The sequence below is a fragment of the Equus quagga genome, chromosome 17 (genome assembly GCF_021613505.1).
Source record: "Equus quagga isolate Etosha38 chromosome 17, UCLA_HA_Equagga_1.0, whole genome shotgun sequence".
In the NCBI taxonomy this organism is placed as follows: Eukaryota; Metazoa; Chordata; class Mammalia; order Perissodactyla; family Equidae; genus Equus; species Equus quagga.
In genome coordinates, this window is record NC_060283.1 from 43154006 (window position 1) to 43166974 (window position 12969).

The 12969-nt window shown below is 40.1% G+C and overlaps 1 protein-coding gene across 3 annotated transcripts in view; it reads left to right on the plus strand.

Annotated features, from left to right (window-relative positions):
• SPHKAP (SPHK1 interactor, AKAP domain containing) overlaps window positions 1–10807 on the plus strand; it is a 153849-nt gene extending 143042 nt beyond the window's left edge. For all 3 annotated transcript variants that reach the window (XM_046643130.1, XM_046643132.1, XM_046643131.1), the window contains one exon: window positions 9074–10807. In XM_046643130.1, coding sequence (XP_046499086.1) covers window positions 9074–9217 — 144 coding nt within the window. In that variant the 3' untranslated portion in view covers window positions 9218–10807. The remainder of the gene's footprint in view (window positions 1–9073) is intronic.
• The last annotated feature ends 2162 nt before the right edge of the window (window positions 10808–12969 follow it).

Genomic DNA, 12969 nt, shown 5'->3' on the forward strand with positions numbered 1-12969 from the left:
TTTTCCATGTTTCCTTGCTCTGGAACCAGCCTCTGTACCAACACTCATTTAAATAAAAGGTAGAAGGAAAGGCTTGATATATCCTAGAAACCACAGTGAGGCCACATTGATGTTTAAAACAGACTGAGGCATGGTGTCCAAGCAAAGGCATTTTTAATTCCCTACTGAACAGGTTTGCATTATGCAAACTTTCTCATAGTCATTCTCCACCCACCAGAAATATAAAGTTAGGGAATAGATGTTTGGCCAACATCAAAATTAATAGCAGCTATCACTCAATTCCATATCTCTAAGACCTGCCACTAACTGCTGCAGAATCTCAATTAAGATTAAAGCACAAATCCATCTGTCAATGTCTTCAAGCTCAATTTTCCATCATTTAAGTGTATGCTCCTTTGAAAACAATTCAAATTAATAATAATGTTGCTATATTAGTTTTCTATTGCTGAGTAGCAAACTGCCACAAGTTGACTGATTTAAAACAACCACCCCAGCTCTGTTGTCAGAAGTTTGGATGAATGCTGCTGTACTTTCCACTCAAGGACTTAAAAGGCAGAAATAAAGACGTCGCTCTGGGTGGGCACTTGTCTGGAAACTATGGGGAAGAGTAAACTGCGTTTGTTTGGTTCGTTGTCCTAATTCAGTTCCTGGTCGGTGTAGGACTGAGGGCCCCATTTCCTGGCTGGCTATCAGCTGAGGGCAACTCTCAGCCTCTAAAGCTGCCTACATTCCTTGTCATGTGGCCTCCTCCATGTTCTGCTGCTGTCAGTCTCTGTTACTCCTTCTGCCACCAGCCAGAGCAAACTCTCTGCTTTTCAAGGGTTCTTGGGATTAGATTAGGTTCACCAGCTAGCCTCCCTTTTAACTCAAAATTAACCAAAGAATCCCCTTTGCCACGTGAGATAACATAAGGGCATAATTATCTCATCCTATTCATGGTACTGAGGATTAGGGAAGAAAATCTTGGGAGCCATTTTAGGATCCTTCCTATCACCTCCACCATGCATTTTTAAAATATCGTATTGTCACAAAGTACTTCCATGTACTCATTGTACTTGTTTCTCAACAAACCTGTGAGAAGAGCAGAATGGAGACTGTTCCTTTTTCACTAATGAGCAAGTCAGGACCCCAAGAGTCTGGTCTGCGAGAGAGTTCTCAGATAGTGATGGCTGAGCCCAATACTGAAACCCCTCTTTCTCCACAAATACCTTTCAACAGATTGTGTCTCTCAAGATAAATTGCTTTGGAGTTACAATCTGGATTTTTTTTTTAATTGAGTAATTGCATTTTAATTCTCACTGCCAAAATCTAGCAGCCTGAAATAAAAGATTTTTTACCATCTTTTTTTTTAAAGATTCACACCTGAGCTAACAACTGTTGCCAATCTTTTTTTTTTTTTCCTGCTTTTTCTCCCCAAATCCCCCTAGTACATAGTTGTATATATCTTTAGTTGTGGGTCTTTCTAGTTGTGGCATGTGGGACCCCACTTCAACATGGCCTGATGAGCAGTGCCATGTCCACACCCAGGATCCAAACCGGTGAAACCCTGGGCCACCCAAGCAGAGCGTGCAAACTTAACCACTCAGCCACGGGGCCAGCCCCGATATTTTACCATCTTGCCCACGCACATAGTAATTAGAACAGCTTCCCCACCTCTGCATCACCAGCCAGTGGGATTGGCTACTGAAAAAAAAATTGAGAAAGAGATCTAATTTACTTTCTGTGTCCTTTCTCACTTCAGCCTCTCTCTCTAAGCAGTAATTTATATTTCTCTTCATGCCTAAGACTGCCTACAGTTCTAAGCCATCTGAATCTAGATACTAGCCTCTCCTTGTCACACCTTTGTTTGCAAGGTGATGAGTGGTTCACTATTTGATAAATTCTCCTCCCCCCTTACCACCCAGCCTGCCCATGCAAAGAGTAGAGTGAAATAGCCCTCTTGCTATACCCAATCCCAAAGATCCCCTGCCACTGGGGACGAGAACAAGAACACTCTCGGGCGGAGTACATTCTCAGATTCCTGGAAAAACTGGTTTTCAGCTTTATTTCCAGAGCATTACATGGTACATTTTCAGATGATCTCTTAATGAGGTAGATTTTTATACAATCCACCATTTTGAAGAAACAGCTTAATACTCTGTGAGAGTATATATCTCACAAATCTCCATTGGGTGAAAGGACAAGGGTGGGGGGCGTGTCACTAACACCTAGATAATGTAAATCATGCCCTGACTTGATATTTATTTATCCTCACTGATTTTCAATTCTTAAAGAGGATACCTGTCTTTGCTCAAAGCTATTTTTCTGAGAAAGTAAACGTTCCACTAGTGTTATCAAGAAAAACATTAAATAATGTTTCATGCATTCAATTTAGCATCAACTCAAGGAGCTTGTTTCTAAGTAACAGAATTTTAGGGAGTAAATCTTCTCATTTTTTTTCAGAGTCAGTTAAGGTTCTCTGCACATAGTGGCTTCTCCAGAAATGGACACTTTTTGTTGTCTGAGACAGCATTGGTTATGTAAAGCAAACCCTTAAGCAAGAGTTTGATAACCTTTCTTTTATCAATAGTGCATTGGAGACCTCATTCTGATTGTTTTTTTAATTAGCTAGGTAGTTAAGTGGCCATTTTCAAGTGGCCTCCCACCAAGGCCGTGTCACACAAGAGCAACCGTGTCTCATTAGCTACTCATCAGCTTGGAGAAGGTTGAAAAAAGGTTCTGTTAAGTTCAGGAATGTCATTTTCCCACCATCACTAGAGTATTAAACACCATCCACAGGTATATACCCTGATTCCCAATCTGTGTGAATTCTGCAATTTTTTGGATAGATTAATTTAGTTAACATGTGTCCCTTTATGGTTTTCCCAGCTCATTAACCCTCCTGCATTGTGAAAATATAGGCATGAACTAAAGGGGGAGAGGAGATCATGAACGAATACTGAAGCAGCTCATCTTTCCCACCACTGCCCATGAACTTGGCCTTGGAGCTGGAGGGTGCTGAAAGTCAGCTTATAATGAATTCCAGCCCTACTTCAACTCCAAAGGCAGATTCCAAACATTCTGGGTGCCCAATGTACTGTCACTCCTCTCTGATAAATGGCACTTTTATTTTCAAGCTTTCTCTTTCATGGTTTATTCTAATCATTAAAGGGCTAAGTCCACTTGAAAGTTGTACACTCAGAACATTCATCAAACGTTTATTGAGCAAGTGCAACATGCCAGGCACTGTTTGAGGCTCTGGGGATACAGGAACAAAAGAGAGAAAATTTCCTACCCTTTTGGAATTTACATTCCAGTTCAAGAGAGACTCAAAGTAGGGATAACATAAAGCAAGAGAGGCTCAGGTTGTAAAGAGCAAACTTGAAATACAATAGGAACTTATTCTGGACCAGGGAGATGAGAAACACACTGAAAACAGTATTTATCACATCTCGACTATAAGCCAAAAGCACAGAATCACCTGGGACACTTATTTACAATTCATATTCCTTGGGCCCTTCTGGGCCCTGATCACTTCGTAGGAGTGGGGCCCAGAAATATACATTTTGAACAGCTTCCCTCGAGTGAAGTGATTCTGATGAGCAGTAGAGTTTGAGACCCCTTTCCATAAGAAACATCCTGAAGGAGTGGCAGAATTTGAGGTGGCCTTTAAACACACTAAATTCCAGGGGAAAGATTGCTGGGAATCCTACCACCTGATGATCTAAAACAGTTTGTAAATGTAATTCACAAGGACCCTAGTTTTAAGTATGTTTTTTTTTTTTTTTCGGTAAGAAGATTGGCGCTGAGCTAACATCTGTTGCCAATCTTCCTCTTCGTTTTTTTTTCCTCTCCCCAAAGTCCCAGTATACTAGTTGTAGGTCATTCTAGTTTTTCTATGTGGGATGCCACCACAGCATGGCTTGATGAGTGGTGCTAGGTCTGTACCCAGGATTCAAATCGGCAAACCCTGGACCGCTGAAGCAGAGCACACAAGCTTAACCACTCAGCCACAGGGCCAGCCCCCTTTAATTTTATTTTATTTTAAGATTGGCACCTGAGCTAACATCTGTTGCCAACCTTTTTCTTCTTCTTCTCCTTCTTCTCCTCCCCCTCCCCCTCCTCCTCCTCTTCTTTCTCCCCAAAGCCCCCCATACATAGTTGTATATTCTACTTGCAAGTCTTCTAGTTGTGCTTTGTGGGACGCCACCTCAGCATGGCATGATGAGCAGTGCCTTGTCCGTGCCCAGGATCCGAACCAGTGAAAACTTGAGCCACCAAAGTGGAGCACGTGAGCTTAACCACTCAGCCAGGGGTCTTCTCTGCTCCCCCCCCCCCCCCCCCCACTTAATTTTAAACTATTTAATTCAAGGTGAAAAAAAAAATCATGAAAGCAAGTGGTTAAAAGAAATGACATCAATTGGCTGGTTTTCTTGCTTTGGGGATCCAAAGCATGATTGCTCTCCAGCTCTTTGTCTTCTGTTTAAATTCAGCGAGGTTCTGTGAGCTAGAGTGAGCTGCTGACTGGCCTCGCTGTAAATCGGGTGCCTTTCTCATCTTTAGGCCTGCTTTGAGAATTACTTCCTTTTCTTGGAGGTGGTGTATAGAGCAGAGGAGAGGAAACAGATGTATGTGTACCTTCCTAAGAAAGAGGCGGCAAAAGAGAAGTAACCTCACCTCTAATTCCTTATTCCATTCTACCTGCAAAGTAGTAGATGGAGAATAAGAGAGAAAATGTTAATGATACTGACTGTTAACCTAACTTCCAAAAATACCACACTTGAAGTCTCAGTTTTGAAGAAATACATAACAAAGCAAAGAAAAATAAGGAAGAATTAAATGCTGTCTTCATCAGCTCAGCTGCTAAAGCAAAATACCATAGACTGAATGGCTAAAATGACAGACAGTTATTTCTCATGGTTCTGGAGGCTGGGAAGTGCAAGATCAAGGTGCCAGCAGATTCAGTTCCTGGTGAGGACTCTCTTCCTTCCTGTGTCCTCCACGGCAGAGAAAGAGAGCTCTGGTGTCTCTTCCTCTTCTTATAATGGCATGAATCCTACCATGGGAGCCCCATCCTCATGACCTCATCTAAATCTAATTATCTCCCAAAGGCCCCACCTCCCAATAACATCACATCAGGGGTTAGAGCTTCAACATATGAATTTGGAGGGACACAAATGTTCAGTCCTTAATAAATACTAAGTCCCTTCATTTGTAAATGTAAGAAACTGTCTTGAACTGAATCCCTTAGTCATGGTTCTCAAACTTACTGTGTGCCAGAATCATCTGGGGAGATTTTATAGACCCTGATGCTCTGGCTAATTAAATCAGAATCTTCTCTTGGGATGACACTCAGGCTTTGGGGTTTTCTAAAGGTCCCTGGTGGTTCCAGAGTGCAGCCAAGGCTGAGAATCACAGTTCTACAGGCCATAATTGCAGGCGCAATATAAAGACCAACTCATTTGTTCTTAATGAAATGGAATTTTGCCTTGCAGTAAAAGATGGTAGCTCCTTTCAGAAATTTAAGTTGAATGTTTCAAAAGAACCACACAGTTTGCAAAAACTCCCATAGATTCTACCATATGATTTTACAAACAATTAATCTAATTTAGTAAATGCACCTGAGAATATAAAAGCCACCTACAATATGATGTTTTTTGCAAATGAGTCTACTAATCATATACCATCCCAGAATGTAAATTCTTTAGTCCTAAGACAAAACATTTGCTCAAGGAAATACCAACTATGACATAGGAAGGGAACCTAATTATTATTGATGGTGAAATGGCAGGAAATGAAAACCTTAGATTGTTATTTTTCAATGCTTTGGAAAGAAAAACCCAGATCCCTGACGTACTAAAGCTGATTATGAAATTACCCAGGCAATACCATGAATAGGTACAATGAAAAACTCTAGGCCTAGCTGCTAAGTAGATCGTGGTTTTAGAAGGCTATAGTAATAAGCTGGAAATGTCATTGTCTGGCTTCTTCACAACCTTAGCTTCATTTTTATCTAGAAACTTTTGTAAATGAAGGAAGAAAAAGTGTGAGACCTTTCTGCTCATCAGCTTCGCAGATGTTTCAAGGTCTCGACGTCTGAGATTAAGTCATCGCAGTCTCAGAGCAGGCTATCTTTAGGGGCCAGATCATTTTGAAAAGCTGCCTTATTGGGATACCAGCCTGGATTTAGAAATCATGAGATGGAATAGCCTGTGACCATGCCACAAGCTGCCGACAGAGTGACCCAGCTGGTAGGGCATTTTGACAAGTGTGGGTCAGTCAACAAGATCCTGTGATCATCACCACAGGGGGAGACCCTCCTTTAGTAGGCCCAAAATAGACACAAAGAAGCTGGTATGGGGCTTCCAGAAAGGTCTGAGGCAGAGAGCCTTCTGGGAAGGTTTAGCAAATATTGGTATTTTCCCCAGAGCTTTTGATTCTGTCTTAGAGTAATGACTCAGAGATAAAAGTTGGGAATAAGGTGGTGACCCAGTGAGCCAGGATTTATAGAAAGAAGCAAGAAAGGAGCTAAGGGTAATTTTATATTTCTGTGTACTTTATGTTGATTACATCTTTATAAGACACATTAAGGGCCTGGAGACACACTCAAGAGATGAGTCTGGCCTAAGGCCATTGGTGACTCTTAAGGGAAATATTGAAGAGAAGTCAATGACATGAATCTCTCTCAGTAAGACCACAGAAACTTGATGTTCAAGGCTTCTCCACCAAGAACACTTACTTTCTAGACTTCCAGTAGGAGCTAGAAAAGTCTCATTAATTGAATTATACGAAGTCATCCTAGCCTTTTTCTCCTTTTCTCTGAGGCATCATGTTTTTGCCACTCTGTCCAGTAGAACACGCCTTGAATCTTTCATACACACCGAGATATAAGTAACAGCTCACAAAATTTTTTTATGCATCTCCATAACTTGCTAATAGCCACCTGAAATGTTCCCCTTTCTGAGGGTATTTGCATTTTAAGCAACACTTTAACCTAGAGTATTAAGTTCTCTAAAGTTTCAGGAATCTGACAGACAGAAAGCCAGATGGAATTGTGAGGGGTCCTAGACAACTAATAGTCTCTGAAATTCTATCATGGGACTGATGGAGCTGAAAGGAGCTAACCTTCCATTGCTGTTGTAGTGAGCAGTGAAGAGAGGTCTTGGGTATCCCACCCCAACAACATACACACCCACTCTCAGTCCTAGTGTGATGAGACATGTGCCCCATGACCAGCTTTTACTTTGCTCCTTGCCCACTACCACTGCCCCAATCTAGGCTCTGTTCAGCCTTTGCCTAGATCCGTAGCCTCCAACCATTTTTGTGGAGCATCCTATAGATAGAAAATTATTAAGTAGGCAGCCCCAAGGTATGCATTTTTAAAAATTACGTATGTGCAAATATATTACATAAAACTCAAGAATGAATATTTAGACAAGGTTCATCCTCAATGATTCTGGACATCACTCCATATTTCAAATAGTCTTCTTGATCATTTTGAATGTCTGTGACTCACTTGGTCATTCATTCCTTCTGTCATTCAGCCAATATTTACTGAGCATGGATTAGGTTTAGGCGCAAGATATTAAAAGATGGCTAAGAAGTTGTCCTTTCCTGGAAGATTACCATCTATAACATAGTTGCCATTGGCCTCCCATCTGTTTCTTTGTTTATATCATCCTAAAACTCTTTGAGATAATGCTTATGTTTCCATACCTTAAAAGTTAAGTATTTCACTTTCCAGCCTAGAAAACTGCTTTATTCTGATTAAGGCAACACAAGGCAAGTGAGTACAATAAGGCGCTGGATTCTGTAACTGTGCAAATAGTTGGTGCCATCACATCTGGAAGAAAAAACATAATTTAATAGTAGCGTTCTATAAGACAGCTTCTTGAATTTGTCAATTGAAATGAATTAGCAAATTCAAAACTGGAGAGAGAGGAAGAGACCAGAAGGAAATTAGCATTCCAGTTTTCTGGCTGATCACGAAAGTCTGACCAAATGTAGTAAGAGCAGAGCAAAGAAATTCTAGAAGGAAACATTGAACAAATAGTAACTAAACCGCAACGTTCATCTTTTTTTTAACAAATTGGTCTTTCTTCCTCATAAAACTATACCAGATTTTCAACCTATCCTTTCTCCCAGAGTTCCAAATAAAAATCAATACTGTATTCTCCTACTCCAAAATGCAAGAGTATTGGTCTGGAATGTGAGAAGATCATACATCCTGCTGCCAACTTTTCATCTCCCAAGCTCTCAATTTTTTGATCTGTAAATGCCTACTTCACGGGGTTGTTGACAAAATTGAATGAGATTACTTGCATGAAAATATTTCCTAGAGATTTTGGCTCTTAATAATCGTTACTTTTTTTAAAAAGTATCTAAGGAGTTTGAGAGGCCTTCATGCTGGGCTTCATCCCACAATTTCACAAAAGAATGATCTATAATGATTTCCCCATCTTCCTATGCTCCAGCTCAGAATTCACCTGCAGTAAAAACTTTCTAAGTTGTGGCCAGTTGAAGCCGGTACCAATAACCACATGACAAATCGAGGTGATTCCTCCAGCTTTCCTTTTCCTGTTGCAAAGGAAAGCAAACATCTCTTGAAACTTGATGATGAGAGAAGGGACTTTTCAAGATAGAGTGAGGAACCAGTAGGTGTCCCTACGCAAAATGTAAGCACTTGATTTGTTTGGCCTAAATGTATACATCCGATGAGAGATTCTTTGTGACACAGATACAAGGGACTGGAAGCCATGCTATGCAGTCCTGTCAGAGAGCGTCTAACCCAGAGAAAAGCATACCTGAGGAAACTCTTCAAATATCTAAAAGACAGACTCTTGAAAGAATTCCATCTAGTCTCCCACTATCAATGGGTGGCAACTGCTGTGAGGAAAATTCCAGTTCAGTTGAAAGAACTCTCTAATAATCTGAACTGTCTAAAAAGAAAACAGACTGTCCTGGAAAATACTCCCCTGTCACTAGAGATATTCAAAAATAGCCTGGAGAGCCGTTGGCTTTGGAAGAACGGTTGAATGAGATGACTTTGAGGATCCTCTGTGATACATGAGCCCTAACTCTGTGCTTTATTTAGTTTCTAGATGTCGTGCGGCTAGTTCATCAGAAGTCCTGGAAAGTGGGAGATATCTTTCACGCAGTTGTTCAGTACTGCAAAATGCATGAAGAGCAGAAGGATGGGACCCCGAGTCTCTTTGACTGGCTCTTGGAACTGGGATAAAGCAGCTATGTCCCATAGAGTCTGCCTTTCCTTTATTCCAGTTTAGATTACTGTGATTTGTTCTGAATGCTCTAAACTTTCTTAAAACATCACATCACATTAGCAGAGCCGCAAAAAAATCTGCTGTTCAAGTCTACTGCACGTGGAATAAATCTGAGGAAAAGCAAAATATAGATCTGTACAAATCAATACAGCCTGTGGGTGAGTTCAAAAGAGCTTGATTTAGAATGACTTGAAAAGCATAAATTTTAATGGGCCCCAAATTAAAAGCTTATAACTAGGCCCAAACTCCAGGAAAGGTCCGCTTGCATATTTTTAATAGGATAAAATAATATGTAATGACTCTATGTGAATCAACTGGAAACAAAGTCACTGGTCAAAATAGTTTTGTAAACTATACTGTAACCTTTATTTTACTTTTTTGAGGACATTAAGAAGCTGTCAGCCCAGGTAAACACTTAAGATATGGTGAGAAATTTCCAGAACTTTGATATAAAAGATTTCGACTTTCAGACCAATATCAGTGGATATTAACAGAAATGCAAGAGAACACCAATGTCCTCTACTGAGATTATTTCATTTATTTACTGCAACCCACTGATAAATATTCCACATCTCCCCAACAGTATCTGTGTCCTTAGCTAACCAGAAAACTATTGGTGTTCAGCTAAGAGAGAGAAAGATTGAAGATTGTCTTGTTTCCCTTTCTGTATTACTTGAGTAACAAGATTACAGAATTCTTACCCTACGGGAAAGCTTTCTTGCAAAAAAAGTCTTTTGAGATAAAATCTGCTTGTGTATTAAAGTATATAAAATATAAACTTTCATTTTATTTTTATTGTAAATTACGAAGAGATTGTTATCTTAAATAATATATTGAGTTAGCCTAGAGGTTCATAAAATATGAAGAGCTTGTTGTGTTAAGTCATATATTGACACCAGCTCAGTGGTTTCATTATAAATTTGTTGGTATCTGTATGGCAGACCTGCTATTGAGATATTTATAATGTCAGACGCAGGATTTGACATAATCGTTTGGGATCATAGACTTTTCCTGATTTAAATATATTGGCATTTAATTTGGGGGAAAGAAACCCTATCACATTTAAGTAGTTTAGTAAGAAAGATTTACTCTTTTGAAAAATAAAGCTATCTAAATTCTCCCTAAGAATACTTCTATCCCTTCAACTAAAGAAGCCACACTGGCTTTTGTTTTCTTGGTCAAAGAAGGTATTTATTAAAGATTTCCTGAAATGCTATGCTTTTACACTATTTTTAGAGATTATGAAGTAATTTTAAATGTGAACATGGTCCCATGCCATCAATGCTGGCCTTATGTGAAATCCACACCTTGAAATGTCAAGAAAGCTTCCTTGTAAGCCATACTTCCCTTGCCACGACCCACCCCAGGAATCTCTTCCAGTACTCATTAGGCATTTATAAAAAATAATCCAAATTTAGGTTGTATGTTTAATTTTGTGCATTAACCAAATGTCAAATTTTAAAATTTATCCATCATCTCAAGCGGAAAGTTCTTTGTGCTTCTAAATGGAAAAGGGTATATTTATTTTTTAAATAATCCCAGAATATCGTGTGTAGACTTTTGTTGTGCTCAAATGAATGTTTACTTATCCTACAAAGCACAAATACTGGATTGTAACCATGTGATGAAGTTATATATGTTGTATCTAATGTTGCACACTAATCAATAAATTTTTGTTGCCAAACTGTTGATCATTTTTTTCTCTAAGACCTTAAGTGCCTCATAGAAAAGATAGCCACAATGTGATTGGGTAAAGGTAGATATATCCCTTAGACAAGTGTTGCTGTCCCACTTTCAATTTTTAAATAACAGATGTTCTTTGACTAAATATGTTAGGATCAGTAATATTTATGTAAATCAGCCCTGTTGGTATGTGGGGCTGGATAATTCTTTGTTTCAGGGGGCTGTCCTGTGTATTGTAGGATGTTTAGCACCCTCCTTGGCTCCTACCCACTAGATGCCAGTAAGCACCTCCTCCCAATTATGACAACCAGAAGTGTCTCCCAACATCACCCAATGTCCCCTAGGGAAAAAAATCACTGGTTGAGGACCACTGGTGAAAATAATGCATTGAAGGGGCAGAGCCTGAGGCTCTAGGAGGTGTTAGGGTAAAGGAGGAGCCTGTATCCCCTAGACTGGGGAATCCCAGTAGGAACTTGAAAATCTGGCATTCTCTCCCCGACCCTCCCAAAGTTTATGAGCTGTAGACTTTACAGTAAGTCTTGGGGACAGGAGAAAGAGGTACAAGACAAGCAAGGAGTCTATAAGGGTAAACCAACCTAGACACAAGTAAACGAAAGGCAAACTCACCAGGCTAAGAAGTAAATAAATCAGTGCTCTATGAATTCAGGAAATAAGTTGTTAGAATTTTTGCAAATACGGTATTGAGAGTCCTGGGCAGTTTATTTTATTCACTAATAAGAAGGCAAGAATATGCTTACATAAAGAATTCTCCAGTCAGCCAGAGGATAATGTCAAGTAAAAATAAACTCTGGACATTGGCAAGGAGAGATTTTATTTAAAAAGATTACTATAAGAAGTGGAAAGGGACTGTCACAATGGGAAGTAGGAGTGGAGACTATTGCACTGGCAATAACACTCCAAACATGAGTTCTGCAAATGTCTCGAGAGTTAGAAAGAGGAGCAAACAAGATTGGAAAGAACCAGGTGGCAAGAGTGGGATGGACAAGGGGCTGGCCCTGTGGCTGAGTGGTTAAGTTGGCGCGCTCCGCTGCAGGCGGCCCAGTGTTTCGTTGGTTTGAATCCTGGGTGCAGACATGGCACTGCTCATCAAACCACCCTGAGGCAGCATCCCACGTGCCACAACTAGAAGGACCCACAATGAAGAATATACAACTATGTACCGGGGGGCTTTGGGGAGAAAAAGGAAAAAAATAAAATCTTTAAAAAAAAATAGAGTGGGATGGACAAGAGGAGCCAGTGGAGGTGGCATGATGGGACAGTAGGTTAAAGGACATTTTATTCTGAGCTCAGCCTGTTCTCTGGAGGAACTCCTTAAGGAGGGGCTGTGTCTACTTCAGGCTGAACAGGGGTTGAAGTTCAGGGAGAAAGGAGAGACGATTAACTAAAATTTGGTTAACACCCACTTTTTTCCAGTTGATAATGGATACAAACAGTTGAGCTAGTTATTTATGAGGCATAGAATGGGAATTTGGAGGGTCCTTGTCAGAGTAAACAAGGGAGGCATCCAAGAGTCCAAGATTCAGAGCTTAGCTCCTGGAAGCCAGCCAGAGGAAAGTCCTGAAAACAGGCCTCTTTTAGGAATGTGCAGGGTTTGAGCAACCCAGGTGTCCTGAGTTAACCCTTTCCCACATAAGCACTTATCACCATCTTCCTTCTTGCGTGGTAAGTTGAATACACGTGTCTCTGTCAATGATTGTAAGCTTTCTGAGGATGGATCCATCTTTTACTTATCTGTGGATTCTGCCGTAGTCCCTAGCACCATGTCTTGTCCACAGCCGATGTCAAATTGAACTGGTAAAACTAATGGGCCTTGGATAACTGAGGCTTTGGTTTATCTAATGATGTTCCACCATCAATTATAGAAGCACCATTTTACTTGAATGTTCTTCTTAGCTTGCCAGAGACGGTTACCTGGTATATCAAGATTTTGATATACCAAAATTCTCCAGATTTTTTATGAAATTAATTTTGGATTTATGCAAGTGAAACTTTCTATAAAAATTTG